Source organism: Dermacentor albipictus, chromosome 2, assembly GCF_038994185.2.
Source record: "Dermacentor albipictus isolate Rhodes 1998 colony chromosome 2, USDA_Dalb.pri_finalv2, whole genome shotgun sequence".
NCBI classification, from domain to species: Eukaryota; Metazoa; Arthropoda; class Arachnida; order Ixodida; family Ixodidae; genus Dermacentor; species Dermacentor albipictus.
The window spans coordinates 133,372,876-133,388,772 of NC_091822.1; the positions used below are offsets into that span (position 1 = coordinate 133,372,876).

At 46.8% G+C, this 15,897-nt stretch overlaps 1 protein-coding gene across 2 annotated transcripts in view; it reads right to left on the reverse strand.

The window, feature by feature from the left end:
* Positions 1-1,695: 1,695 nt before the first annotated feature.
* The window catches only part of LOC135917479 (uncharacterized), a 58,278-nt gene continuing 44,076 nt past the window's right edge, over positions 1,696-15,897 (reverse strand). For both annotated transcript variants that reach the window (XM_065451048.1, XM_065451055.1), the window contains exons 6-7: positions 8,000-8,077; positions 1,696-1,879 (exon numbers count right to left, since the gene is read on the reverse strand). In XM_065451048.1, coding sequence (XP_065307120.1) covers positions 1,754-1,879; positions 8,000-8,077 — 204 coding nt within the window. In that variant the 3' untranslated portion in view covers positions 1,696-1,753. The remainder of the gene's footprint in view (positions 1,880-7,999; positions 8,078-15,897) is intronic.

Sequence of the window (15,897 nt, forward strand, 5' to 3'; positions counted from 1 at the left end):
ATAAACGGGATCTTGCACTCCAGTCGGGAAGTACTTGTTAAATATAGAAAAAAGGTGTGCAACCAGGTAGTATTATATCCAGTGCTAAGATTTCACAGTCTGGGGACATTATCTGGTATGCTATAGTAGCTCTATGGCAGATTTTTGATGAGACAAACAACACTAAACCACCGCCTCGGAATAGGCGATCCAATCGAAAATATGGGAATTTTTTTATATGAAAAGATTGACCAACAGCAAGCCAAGTCTCCTGTAAAATAATAATATCCTAAGAATATGTAGAAATAAAGTATAATAAATCTGTTCCGGCCGAAACTATGGAACGACAGTTCCACTTAATTACTGTTAAAGTTCCTATGCTGAATAAATCCGAGCAGCAGAGACTGCTTGGTCTAAAATGAAGAAGTCCTAAGTCGGAATCTCTCTAATGTACTTTTTTGCCTTGGAGTTAATGGGAGAGCTAGATTTTTTCTCTGTCGGTGACCTTGTTCGTTTAAGAGATCAGGGGTACATATCTACATCTTGATTTTCTACCCCATCTGTGTCGGACAGACAGATTTGGTCGACTTTCTCAGGAGTTGATGCCTTTGGTGAATAGTTATTTGTGATAGGCTGCGCGGTCGATATTTCAATAGGTGGACTCCGCGGTAGACCCGACCCCGGATCCTCAATAATGGCTTTATTAGTTAGTTGAAGCCACAGAGTTAGTTGTGAGGACAGCACCTGAACAAGGGAGTTGGTGAGATTTGTCATGATGCGCTCCATTGCTTTCTCCAACGCCTTTTCTACGGAAGCTGCCACAGCCTCAGAGATTGAGCTCTCCATAAACAATGTTTGACGAGTCGTTATACCAGCATACCCTTGAGTCCTACTCTGAATTTTTCCAATAGCCTCACGACGAGAGCATCGACGTCTGTCAACTATTTCGAGGATTTGTACTTATTTTGACCATGTAGCGCAATTAGGTTCATCTGCGGGGTGGGGACCACTGCAAAGGCAGCAGGACTCATTTCGGGAAGAACAGTCATTTGAATGATGGCCTTCTCCACAAATTCGGCATCGGGTGTTAGACCTGCAGCCTTTTATGGAGTGCCCAAACCGCTAGCACTGAAGGACACGAGGTGATAGAGGCGCAACTCGGTATATAAGTGGCCATGCCTTGATTTCCGATGGGCGGTTCATTCCAGCGAAAGAAGCTATGACTGTTTCAGTGGGCATGCGCTGTTTCAGTGGGCAATGACACGGCTGCAACGATACACAGAAATTACACTGCCACTGAAGACATTTCCAAAATTTCTGCCTGTTCAAAAACAAACAGAACAGAAGCACGTTTTCATCGTCATCGCTCAATCTCAGCCACCCACTAGACGTAGTCTGTTAATGCCCCCCTCGTCGTTGTCTTCTGCATAGAATACACGCGTCGGTATAATCTAGAAGCAGGCTGGCAGAAATGGAAAACAGCGCATATCGCTGTTGAAAATAACTAAAGGCTTGAGCAGATCTATCACGTTTTCTGTGTATTCTTTTAGTGCACTTTCAAAGTATTTAAACACACAATGCTTTGTTTTGCTGTCAAAGACACATTGATCAGTTACTGCTAGTCACCAACGCGGACGTTAGCTCGGCAGGTGCGTTCCTAGTTTTTGTACTATAATACGTGAGGATCACTCTCATGCGAATAAAGCAGCAGCAATATGAAGCACTGAGGGTCTACTTTATTTCACAATAGAAGTAGGATAATTAATTTTATCGATCAGTCTATTGCGATAGACTGTTCGGTGTCGGTGCCAACACAATCCCCATTTTCGCAGCGTCCTTTGATTCCGTTAGGTACTTCAGTGATGTATATAGGTGCTAACGTATTGTTGGCTGTGGGCATCTGTATGGAACAAAAGAAAATTACTCGGGGATGAAACAAGGAAGTTAACAAAAATAGGGAAATTGACAAAAATTTATGCCTATTTTATTCTGGACCAAACTCGGTGACCGCAGGAGCTGATGATAATGAGCACTGCTAGAACAATTAAAGTAATAACAAAGAATCCTGCTAGTCACAAACAGCTAGCGAGGGCACCACTCTACGCAACAAGCACGGTCACAGCGTTTCTTGCTCGTTTCGAAGGCGATCTGCCTGACTAATCCTCTGCCGGTGTTATCTAATGCTGCCTGTCCATCTAATCGTTTGCCTTTGTTGCAGCGCTTTCTCCCGACGAGCACATGTTGTGTTGCCGTGACACACTGCTAAGCGAGGTGCCTCAGCGGCTTGGAAATTATAAATTAGAACTGAAACTGCGCTGTTTCTCTAGCTCCGTGTAATCGGGTGGCTGTAAGATTGAGTTTAGGAGTCGAGACATATGCATAGGAGCGTTCTGACGAGCTGGTGCGTTTTAAAAGTTGAATTAGTCTTTCAGTTGTATTGAGATGAATTTTTATGAGGAAACGAAAGCCCAAATGATCATAGTTGTTGTGTTCGATGTCAGCTTCTTTAAAAGGGTCCTGGACTATTTTATCCATGTCGAGAATTGCATTTGACGTTAAAACAGACTATTTCAAAAATGCTTTGCCGCCAAAAGTCTGAGCAGAAGCGGAGTTATGGCAATCAAAGATCACCTATGATGCCCTTAGCATGCTCTCGGTTCTGTTGCAAGGCCTTGCACTGCGAAGGCTATGGCGGAGCAGAGCGTGCCCATGATGCTCCCCTTACTGAAGGCCATCATAGCGCGCAGTTCAAATTTGATATTGTATGCTCACATAGACGCCACTACATCCAGTTTTGGGGCCTACGACCAGCCAAACTTAGCTATAAGTCAAACCTCGATATAACGAACACGCATATCACGAATTACTGAATATATCGAACTCTTCCGAAATATTTTTGTCAAACACATGTATTTTTAACTTCCTATAGCGAACGCGGTTTGGCATAAAACGGATATAACGAACTTCGCGACGCCAAGCCCTACCTCACTTTAATAGCAGGCGGTAAGCTTCGTTGCACTACAAGTCTGTTGTGCGGCGCAGCAAACGTTCAGGACTACCTCGCAGGCGCTGACAGCGCCACAGATGCCACGCCGTCATCGAGAGTCGACAGCCAAAGAAATCGTCAGCATCTCACAACCGCAACATCCCGCAGACGAAGCTCAGGCTGACCCTGTAGACGATGAGAACATTCCGACTTCACAAGAAGCACTTGCTGCGTTGGATTTATTGCGCCGCCACTGCAGTGCTATTGAGGGCAGTGGGTTTGCCCTTGTTGAGTGTTTGCAAACTGTGGAACAGGGCGTGATACGGAATGCGATCAACACCAAGAAGCAGGCCGCGATAACGCAGTTCTTTGTGCGTAAATAAATGAACGTGACCCAAGTAAGCATCGTTCGAGTTGCTGTGCCTTCTCTGATTGAATTTTGCTCCTCTTGCATGTATTTTTTACCAAATTTTATATTACGAATTATGGATATAGCGAACTAATTTCCGACTTTTTAACTGTTCGTTATAACGAGGTTTCACTTTACCTAAGTTTATGGTTGAGTTCACTGTGTCTCATCCCTTTGCTGTGCTACAGTGTGCTAGAGATCTACGCGCGGCTATTCTCGCACCGAGTGACATGAGTAGCACTAGCAGCACTGTTCCTTTCGCACTTATCTCTACGACAAGCACACAATTTTTGAGGGTCGAACAAACTTAATCTTCATGTTCGATCGTGCGAGTTCGACGGCAGTGAGCACATCGCCTAAGCCACACTGCGGACTAGCGTTGAAAGGATTCCTAGCGTAACAAATTTCTACCATGATGGCTAGACACCTCGAGGGTGTGCAACTCGGGAAGCAGACCACCTGTTTGTCAGATGTTGGCGCTCAGGCCTTGAGTGATGTCCCCCGCAGATACCAATCACAGCACGCTGTTGTCCTCAGCAAGCCGCCTTTAGCTCAGCGAGCGTGCTCTTCACGAGACCCAGCGGCGGCCGTGGTGTCTACGCTACGCTGCATACGCCGCTAAATTCAGGCTAGAGTGCGCGCTCACTACATGGAGTGCTACGTGGTGCGGACAAGCTTTGCCCTGCACCAGCTCCACTGACGCGTGTTAACGACATCTAAATTGCGCATTTTCACAATAGTTCAATACGAAGCAAGATCTGCCAAGGCCTCCCGCCAAGGGTGGGTATTCATGCAGCTGTCCACCTAGTGGACATGTCCACGTTGTCTGCAACTGGAGTTCTGATTGGCTGGGCTGGGGTATGCGTCAGAAGGAGGCAGGCGCCCCTAGCCAATCAGCACTTCAGCAGCCGACGAAATGGACATCTACATTAGGTGGACACTTACAGAATAGTCCCCAAGGTGCGGCTAGGAGTAAGAGCTCTCTAACAAGTGTATGTTTGGCCTGACCTCAAGTTTAGCGCGCGGCCAGGAGTAAGCGCTCTCTGACAAGTGTACGTTTGGTCTGACCTCAAGTTTAGCGTTGTTCGAGGCTAGTTTAATGTTTAAAACTAGAAGAAGTTAGCGAACCCCAACGACTAAACACTCATAAGCAGTCCGGCTAAAGCATTATTTCTATGCAGGTTGGCGTGGTCGAGCGTTTGCAGACGGTAGTAGGATAATCGCACTTCCAGAATGCGCAATTCCTATGGAAATCCAGAACGCAGATTTTCGCTTAGTTCAGCCTGTTCATTAGACTACTTCGATAAGTACGCATCGTAACAGCGGGAAGAACGCGCATTGATCTAAACACCGTTCGTCTTGATTGATGTCAGCAATTGGCCAATGGCAGTCGCATATGGCAATCTGCTATATGGCAAAATATAGCAGCTGTAAAAGAGTGAGCAGAAGGCTTCTGCTGAAGAGAGAGCGTTTGAAACAAAGGCGACTTCGAGCACCGTTTGCCAGCTCCTCGCGGTGTACATGACTTCAAAATGTGGCTGAGATGTTCACTGTAGCGTACGCTATCCGTGGCTGTGTTCTTTCACCAAGCCAGACGGGTGGATGAGGACCCCTTTAACTGTATTGCAGTGGTGCTCAGGCTTTGGCTATTTACCCGTCGGTTATTTTCAGTGGCATCTGGGACATATGGCAGTTCCACGTCTTCAATGGAGACACTCAGCAGCGAATTGACATGGATAGGGAGGGAGCTGCTTCATTCTGACGAGAAAACACAATCGAGGACCGAAAAATTGTTATCTCGAGCACTCCGTACAGATCGTTAACCAGCGAAGCTGAAACGTGCGGCCCCGGTGTTTATCATTCGGTAAGTCACAACGGTTCTTTAAAGTCTTTATCAATTATTGGTTACGTCCTTGTGCTTTTATTAACCAAATGAATTTTAATTAAAATGTGATTTTAATTAATTATAAATTCGATTAGTTAATTAATGACGACGACGAACGCGGGAGCAGTAGCACGAGGGCGTTCGCGCGGTAGCGCCGAGGGTCGCCAACGAGCCAGCTGTGGAAGAAGAGGACGACGACGCTGAAGCCAATCCTCATGATGATAGTTTTTTTTTTCTACACGCGACACGATACTGGGGAACCAAGCCTTTAACAGCTTCACTGTAAAAGGAGGGCTTGATGGTGGCAGTGATGATCGCTAGCAACAAAATATTACTGATAACATTTTGCAACTTGGGAAACATAGCGACAAAGTGGGGAACAACAAGAATCAAACACAGAAACGCTGTGGATGTCAAATCCTCCGTAAATGGTCGGAAGATAGCCGACTCTGCATCCAGATTCCTGCAGGCTTCTTCATCGTACGGTAAGCCGACTGTTGGAAGGAGTTCTCACCAGTTTACTGCTTCTTACTTTCGTGACAAGCACACATAGAGAGCTAGCAGTGTTCTGGTTGGGTCGACAAGTCACTGCTGAAGGTTGTAGAAAATTAGTTATTTGTACTTGCTTAACTGACGCATCAGGTAGCTCTTGTTCTCGTCTGTAAATACATCAATGAAAGTGGCATTTTCAATAACTTTCTCTGCTGACGTTCGTACTTCTTTGAGCACTGCTTCGACAGGAAGCTCCCAAATTGCCTCCGTGGTTTCCCAAATCACAGGACACAGATTCACCGTTGCCGGTGTATTCGCTACGAATTAAAGGGTTGTCTTCAGAAAAAAACAAGGGGATGGGTACACCCACCCTAGGGTGTGTGTAGGGACAAACCTGCTGCTGGCGACATGGGTTGCTATACAAATGCAACAAAAACATACGATAAACATTTCCCCGCTGATATTTCATGTGCAATGAACTAAACGTTAAAATAACGTAAATTGGCTTGGGAAAATATACTTTGTGGGTCGGCATTCTAAACATATTTTGCAAAGCCATGCATGCCTGTATGTTGCGCGCATGTTTCCAAAGCCATCTTACGCATATTACGAGCGATGTTGAATAATTTGCTTACCTATGCAAGAAGAAATACATTTGGCAAGTTCAGTTTTATATTTCCTAACATAGCTCCCAGAAAGCTCCACACAGTTAATTCACTTTTCCTGCAGTGACGCTGGCCCCTTCAAGAAATATTCTTCTGGCTTGCAACGTTGTGTCGTCATTTTATTTTTTTCTCCTCGCGGCGCCGCGTTTCTCTGCGTTAGCATGAACTCCAAACAACTAGCCCACCAACGTGCTTTAGCCATGCGAGTCTGTCCACGATTGTGTGCCTACACTACGCGTCATTGTGGCACAACATTTCGTCGTTATTAAGGAGCCATGGTTTAGCGTGTGTATCGATTCCGCAGAGGCTTCCAAAGGTTAATCGCGTTATATCATCTCGCTCGCATACCGTTTATGTCTGACCCTTGCATGCAGGCGATCAGTATAGCATTGTGGATCCCGCCATGTGTAGGAAGGAAGAAACGCAGTCTTCCCACTTCCCCAGTGGTAGGCCCAACTTCCAGAAACGAGTATACGACTGACACTTCTTTTACTTCTCGAATGGAGATTGCCCTCTTGCACATTTGAATTCAATAAACACCGCACCAAATAGTATAATGCTTAATAACAACGCCTTTTAGCGCACAATAAGAACACAGGACTGAGCAGCATCACCAGAGAATGTCACCACCGACGTTGTCGATGCCGCAGGTACCTGGTAGTCTATGGAATATGATATCATGCCTATCAGATAAGGCTTGATTGAGAACTTATCTTAAGAGAACCAAAAGCTCATGAGTCTTGCATGGTAAGGCCGATTGCAAACGCCATGAATCTGGAGACGCCGCACATCTTTATTCAAGAAGCATCAGATGAAGGAATAATAGAGTACATAAAAAACCTTTCGAATACTTACCAGTGAAGCCAATTATTATTATTTTTTTGAACAAGAGAAAAAAAAACTAGCGACAGAGAAAATGAAACCAACCAGAACCTCGCATTATCTTAAGGAGCAATTAAGCCCCAAGAACGTTACAAAAGCGTTCGTAATGGCAGAGAAATTCGTCAGGTAAGAACATCGGTTCAGTCCGTGGATTGAGCGTGACATGAACCACTGTAAGCGAGTAACACCGTGAGCATCTAGATGGCGGTGCCCTTTCTCTCTTCGGGATCAGGTGTTGGTGAGCTATATCATGCTCCGTCCGTGGAATGAATAAAAGATTTGACCAGCCGTGACAGTCTGCCTTAGAAGCGAAACGCGTAGACAACGACACACAAGCTTACATTAACTCATACATTATCGATTTATACAGGTGAAGGTACTTAAAAACCTTACGGTGCATGTTGCATGGTTCTTTCACGTGGACCAATATAAAACCATAAGATTGAAATTTGTTTAGCATGCTTCATTTTGGAATTATGTAGCTCCAGTTCTTATTTCTAAAATGCTTTTGCTTTTGGTTGTCGGTATTCTCTGACAGAGTGATCCCAATTGAAATTCTTGCGTAAACTTCGTATTAAAACAATTGTAGATGGCGTATTGTTTTATTATTGAGAAACTAAGATTACTAGAAGTAATCTCGAGACTATAGTATTAGAGGTATTATACCCATTATAGGCAATATACTGCACGAACATACTTACGTAGCAACTTGAGTTGTCAGGTGCAACAATTACTTCGTCACCTTGACAGACATAAGTGCATGAAAGGTACATGTGGCTCTAGACAAAAAGGACAAATAAAACATTTTTATTCTTATTGGTGCATTGAGCAAGACGTTGAAATTCTTGTGCATCCACATCCCTACTTAAGGATAAACTACCCCAGAAACAGTAGATTTTGTAAAAATCTACGTACATATTGGCACAGACCGATTATATGTAGGTAGACAGGAAAAATATTTCGCTATACAATAACTGCTTTAGTCTAGTTTGCTGTTTACGACTGCCTCATGCACTGTGGTAGCGAGGACTATGCTGCCCGCGGTCTTTAAATTGAGTAATAAGGCAAGGAAGTGCGGAGTTTTGAGGCACAGACAAAAAAATATTCGTATCCAACGCGTTTCGGGAATCGGTTTAAGCAACACTTCCATTGAAATTTGGGAAAAGTGCCGTTTCTGCTTAAAGGGAAGCTGCAACGGTTTTCAATTTCCATGAATTGCTGGGATTGGGAAGAACAGACCTATTAATTTATGGTTCTGAAACTTTTTTCTTCGTTTTGTTAATATAAGGGGCGGAAATTGCTTTCTAAACCCTCCCCCCCCCCCGCGGACACGCCCCCGTCGCTTCCCGGAGTGCCGGGTGAGGAGGCAGCCGGAGGAGAGAACCGGTGAGAGTGACGTCATTCCCGGGGAGCGTGCTTGCAGACCGGCTTGCTGGCATGTGCTGGCGTGTTTCTTTCCGTCCAGCGCTTTACTAGACGACGCTACGAGAGATCTGCCGCCACTGACGTTTGCTTTCTTTTGCGATTTGCGTGAACTGTGCCTCCTTTCTGTGCTGCGTGAGTACCTACAGCCGAGGGCGCCCTACATGGCCTCGTTCTGTGCAGCATTCGGCTGTGCGAACACAGGCGGGCGAGACGTTATGGTGTTCCACATATTCCCGAAGGACAAGAAGCTTGCAGCGCAGTGGGTCCGTGCGGTGAGGAGAGAGAATTTCGTGCCGACGAAATCAACTGTGCTGTGCTCGAACCATTTCCGCGACACTGATTATCAACCGAGCTTGACAACGATGCGGGCAATCGGTATTCCAATTCCGGTGTTCCGGTGCCCACATTGATGCACTCGAGAAATGCGAACATTTGCAGCCATGAACGTCTAGTAAAACAGCTTTAGTGTAGCCGGATAGCCTAACGACCAATGCGGAGGCGTGTTGTTGCTAGCGTTGCTAGGCTTGCCTAGCGACATTCGACGTACGGTTGCAGTTACCGTAAGGTTACCGTGTTTACCACATGGCGGTGCTAAAGCTTCCCAATATCTGTATGTCAGCACTAGCATGCAGCACGCATACCGATTCTTGATCGAGCCACAATCGCAATGTCGTCGAACCTTAGTCTGAATATTGCACATATAATCCCCCTGGCCATCTCGATCTGCAGCTGGATGTGTATGATAAGCAACTTCCATGATCGTACCTCGCAGCACTGTATGTGCGCGCTTTGAAACGCGGTACTTCTGTTCGCGATCGTGTATCAACACGCAAAAAACCACCGAATTTTAGACAAGCAGCGGCAAGGTGCTTGACATCGCGGTATTGCACCTGTACGTGTTCACAATCTAATGAAAAGTTAGTGCTTCGGCATTCTTCCAGCAGTAAGTTACCAGTGACACTCCAGCGCGTTTCTTCTCCTGTCATTGTAACGTGCAGCTACATGAAAAAACATACGTACCAGCTAATATTTCCAATGCGCGAGAAGGTGCACACATCGTTCTCGCTGTTTGCGCACTTAACATCGTCGTTGCCGCCATCGTTTTCTGTATGGGCTGTCGGTTCGAACGTGTAAGGCGAAAATACGAGCTGTCCGAGACATCGAGAACGTTCCATAATGCTTACAACTCATCTGTGAAGCCAGACTAGAACAGCGTGCTACGCTCTGAAACGGCGGCGCCGACCGGTGATCCCCGTGAATGACGTCACAGCGGTCCCGACCAATCACGGGCAACAGCGGCGTTCGCGCGATGCCCTTAGGTGCTGTGCGCGTTTTCTTGCAAAAAACAGCCGCTTGCGTTTGTTTCCGTCCTTTTTAAACTAGCTATTCGTGTTCAATGGCCTAAAAACTGTAGAATGCTGCAGGGAAATCATTTTTTTTGAAAAGTGTTTCAGCTTCCCATTAACAGAAATTTGCAGATAGAGATTAAACTAGCTAGTTATACATATTTTCACATCGGAACTACCTCGCTCAACATAAGTTATTTGCGCTCGATCATGCACGTGCCACGCATGGCAATGATAGAAGGACCACGATGACATGACGACGATGCAATGACGGCAATAGAATGTATGACGACAAAATGACGGTCATGGGATGACGACGCGGGAGTGAAAACAACGGTATGACGATGACGGCTTGACGAAGACAGCGTGATGGCAATGTGATGCCGACGATGCGACGACGAATGCATCAAAACGATTGAAAGACCACTGTGGCATGAGGACTACTGCATGACGACGGAACGACGACGATGCGATGTAGACGGCATGCCGATCATGGGATGACGACGCTGGAGTGACAGTGATGAATGACGACGATAGATAGGAAACAACGGCAGAACGACAACGTTGTGATGATGACGGTGTGATAAAGGCGGCGTGCTGACAACGTTATGCCGATAGCATGACGACGAAGGCCTGGCGACTGTCTTGTAACAATGGTATTTCGTAGTTGCAATGACGACGATGGCAAAAGAACGATTGGATGAAGATAGTAAGAGAGAGAGAGAGAGAGAGATGAAGAGGAAAGGCAGGGAGGTTAACCAGATATCAGTCTCCGGTTTGCTACCCTACACTGGGGATGGGAGATAGAGGTTAGAAAGATGACAGAGAGGAAAACGCAAAAAAACAATACGCACACATGGAGACACACACACAAAAAGCGTTCCAGTTAAAGACGTTCGCGAAGGCCGGTAGATCGCAGAAATCGCAATAGCGCTTGCACGGCCTTCTTCTGTGACGTTAGGTCTCTTCGGTGGCGTAGAATTCTTTTTTCCGATAGCGGTTGGTCACCCAGTTGGTCAAATTCGTGGCGAGGGCATTCCCTCTGTGGACTGTACTGCGGGCAATCACACAAAATATGTTCAATTGATTGTCCATGGCCGCAGTGGCCACAGGTTGCGGTGTCGGTGATCCCTATGCGGAATGCATAAGCTTTGGTAAAGGCAACGCCCAACTACAGTAGATACAAGAGCGTCTCCACGGCGAAGCTGTGATGGCGCTCGGAGACTTAAAGGGACACTAAAGGGAAAAATGATTTCTTTTGCATGAGTAGATTACCGTTCTGCAACACCAAAAACAGCACTCTTGCAAAGATAAGACGTTTGTTAAGCCAGAGAAAGCGCAAGAACGAAATACGGGTGGCGACGCCTACTTAAGTTCCCGCACCTGGGGGCTGTGACGTCTTGGATATTGATGGCATCGCCTAGGGCCTACTAATTATATATATAGCGGTACAGATTGACTACATTGTGTTCTAAAGGAACCAAATATTAAACATGGCAAGTTTCGGGAACCTTTATTCAGCCAACGCGGCCCAAATGCGAAATCTTATTTTGGGATCCCTGATGTCACGCTGACGTTCCGGCGCTGGGGTTTGGGCGCGAAATTCAAACACTGATATTGGGCCTGCATTTTCTCATCTAATAATCTAACTATTTTTTTAAATTACTGCCTGCAGGATTCTCAAACAATGCTTCATTAGTCTAAACTAATTTATTGTCTCGCTTTAGTGTGCCTTTAATGTCGGATCAAGGGAGTACAGTCGAGTACTTCTTAAATGTGGCTCATTCCACTGCGACGCGGTGCACTGCGGAGCAAACAGGCGGAGCTTCCATGCTGCGTCAGTTCTAGAAAGTGGAATTGTTACGTGATGCGCTTCAATGTGGGCTGAGCGGGCAGCTTGATCGGTGGCCCGTTCATTGCCGATAATCCCGCAGTGACTTGAAAGCCATTGGAAGGTTATTTCATGGTCTGCATCACTTATGATGTAACGTCCCTGTTTTTTCAAATATTAGCTGCTCGTGCGGTCCGCGTCGTAAAGGTGACAGTAGAAACTGCAGTGCCGCCTTCGAATCGCAGAATACCGTCCACTTGTGTGGCTGTTCATTACCAATGTAATGAAGGGCAGTAAAGAGTGCTACGAGCTCTGCTGCCGTCGACGTTGTCGTGTGAGTCGTCTTAAATTTGATTGGTGTGGCTGTCGCTGGTATCACGATTGCCGCCGCGGAGCAGTTTGGCAAGACATCCATCAGTGTAGATACGTGCTGAGGCACGGTAGCTCTCGTACAAAAATAGTAGTGTGAGCTGTTTAAGGGGTGGTGATGATAGATCAGCTTTTTTCGTGATGCCAGGTATTGTGAGGCACCATGGAGGAATCGAAGGTCTCGCAGCTGGAGTGAAACAAGATGGCAGTGATTCATCATTTCTGGTAATCGTTTGGCTGAAAGATGTGCGAGGTCTGTCCGCTGGTAGAGAGGCTAAGTGGTGACGAGGAGTCCCGGTTAGATGCCTTATATCGGTCCTGAGCACTTCAATTTCAATGTGGGTCTTGATAAGGTGGTCTCCAGCGATTGCTATCGTAGCCACTGTTGGTGCACTCCCAGGCAGGCCTAGACAGATCCGGAGCGCTTTAGCCTGAACACTTTGTATTGTGGGTAGATTTGTTTTAACTGCGTTGGTGCTGGCAAGCTGTATCGCAGAAAGCCTAGAAAAAGCACCCTGTACAGTTGTAACATGGAACTTGTCGACATTCCCCAAATCTTGCAAGTGAAAAACTTGAACAGGTGGCAGATGCCTATCAACCGCTTTTTCACTTATTATACGTGAGGGCTCCATGACAAGTCCCTGTCGATTATGACGCCTAGAAACTTGTGCGATCAAACACGTGGTATCACTTGGCCATTTATCATTATGCTGTAGTTTGTCATGGGTTTCCGCGTAAATGGCACTAGTGCGCATTTCTCGGAGGAAATTTCCAGGCTTCGATTACTGAGGTAGATAGCAGTTTGGGTGGCGGCTCTCTGAATTCTCGCTCGCAACTGTATGCGTGTTACTGCAGACATCCATATGCAAGTGTCATCCGCGTACATTGATAATCTGACTGTGCTTGGCACGTGCTGAAGAAGAGCAATTAGAGTTAGATTAGATAACACAGGGCAAAGTACACCGCCCTGTGGGACGCCGCGGCAGCTATAATGTAGAGAAGTATGGCCTTCCTCGGTGCTTACAAGAAAGGATCGCATTGAGAGATAGCTCCGTATCCATTGAAACACCCGCCCACCCACTCCTACGTCTGCTAGAGGAGAGGGGATGGCTTCATGCCTAATGTGTCATGCGCCCCTTTGATGTCGAGGAACAAAGAAGCGCAGAGATGCTTACGGCATTTCTCATGCTGAATGTAGGTGACTAGGCCGACGACGTTATCGATCGATGATCGATAACCGAAAGCCTGCCATGGCATCCGGGTAGGTGTCGCGGTACTCCAAGTACCACTCCAGGCGTCCTAGGACCATCCTTTCCATTACTTTGCCCACACAGCTTGCCAAAGCGATCGGGCGATATGACGAGAGTTCCAACGGCGACTTGCCACGCTTCCGCAGTGGAACAAGGCGACTTGTCTTCCAGCGTGTTGGCAGCGCACCATCTCCCCAAGATTCATTGTACAAAAAAAGGAGAACTCCCCTCGCTCTCTCCCCCAGGTGACACAGAGCTCGGTAGGAACTTCCGTCAGGTCCTGGCACTGATGCACGGTCACACAAAGCTAATGCTGCCTTAAGTTCGTAGATGGAGAATAATAAATCCATGCTGAGATCACGTGGTGGCGGACAACTACTCGAAGGTGTTGGAATGTTGGGAGCTGTGAGTTGGCCGGATAATCTCACGCAGAAATCTTCTGCCACGTCAATCTGCGGTCTCTTTTGAGAAAGGGCAAGAGCCTTGAATGGGAACCGCTGTACGGGAAGTGTCCGGAGACCACGCACCGTTCTCCATAGTTGCGATAAAGGCTTGCGTGGATCTAGCGACCCACAGAATGCAGTCCAACGTTGCGACTCAAGCTTGTCTAACCGGCGCTCGATCTTCTTTTGCGTGCGTCTGTCGGTCCATAAATCGTCCACTGTATTCGTACGTCGGTATCTTCGTTCAGCACGCCGTCGGATTGCTCGAAGTCGTTCTAGTTACACATCAAATTCTGTCAGTTTTGAAGAGCATGTGACAGTGCGCATAGTGTCTTGTACCACGCTCTCTATTGCCTCTTCCAAGTCGAAAGCTGGATTGGCGTCGCAGTGTTCTTCCATCACAGACTGAAATTTAGACCAGTCCACTCATTGGATCATATCTCGTATTTTGTAAAGGGACAATCTTCTGATCTTGACGTACGTGGAGATATGGTCACTTCCGTGCGTCTCTATGTCCGCAAACCACCCTGAACGTCTGACAAGGCTTCGTGAGACAAAAGCCAAGACAGCTGTTGTATGTGGGGCCACGTCGAAATGTAGGGCTTCCATCATTCAGCAGCCAAAGTTCATTACTGGCGGCGAAAGATACCAGAGCTCTTCCTCTCGCGTTGACCTTCGAACTTCCCCAGAGTGTATGATGCGCGTTGAAATCTCCAATGATGCTAAGGGATCGGGAGTTGAGGATAGGATGTCTCGAAGTTTTTTGTGACCAAATCGACTTGACGGAGATAGGTAAGCGCCCACAAAAGTAAAGGCAAAATTCTTTTTCTTATTGTTAGGCATATATATTGATTATCGTCGATAGGTGGTGCAGGCTGATGAATGTAAGTGAGGTCACGGCGGATAAATACCAAAACCTTATGTTTTCCCCAACAGTTGGCGACATAAACGATCCATATCTAGAAAGCCTGATCAGGTTCGATAAGTTAGGCTCGCAAATGACGATAATAGGAAACATATTGGCATACACGAAGTGACGGAAATCAGAAATGCACGCTCTGGGTCCGCGGGCATTGCACTGTAAAATAGCTGCTTGTCGGACCTCATCCCTGAAGGAGAGTGGCTGGGGAGCCATGATCTACTCAAGGGTTGCCAGCACCGGACTCAGAGCGTCCAGTACTTGAAGCACACTTCTGACAGACGGTGTCTGCATGTTGCTTGGCAACACGCGAATGGCATTCATTAAAGGCCTAATAAGAGCTATCACTTGCTCATCTGTTTTCCGCGACTCCTCGGATACAGCACCTTGCTGTACTGGGGGCGGCTTCTTCTGTGGCTCTTCTGCCGGTCGTGCACGCGGAAGTGGTGGGCATTCCTTTGTATAGAGAGATCTGGCAATTTTCTCCCTTCCGACATCGGTGTTTGTGGTGCTGGAGACATCTGCTGATGGTGCTGCGTGACGAGTTGACTTTTCTTGAAAAGTTGATATTCTCCGTCATGAAGTCCTTTGACGGTGACGTCGTCTTCGCTGCACTTTCACCGCGGCATCTTTGTGGGTAGAGCTGTCTCTCACCATTTCTTTAAGAATTTTGATCTCCTTCTTGATCTGCGGACAGTTTTTGGAAGAGGCGCAGTGATCGCCCTGACAATTAGGACACTTCAAAGTGGTAGCGCTGCAGTTGTCTTCAGAGTGGGGTTCGGCGCATCGAGGGCACCATGGCAGTATTTCTGTAAACACCGTTCACACGGCCAATCTTCTGACAATTGAAGCATTGGATTGATCTTGGAATAAATGGTTAAACCTGGTGGCGAAAGTGGCCAACCTTCACGTAGGATGGAAGGCAGTCACCTTTGAACGTTATCCTCACACAACGTGTGTTACCGAGGCAAACAACATGTACAATGACGCTGTGTTCACTTGCTCGTTTTATGAGA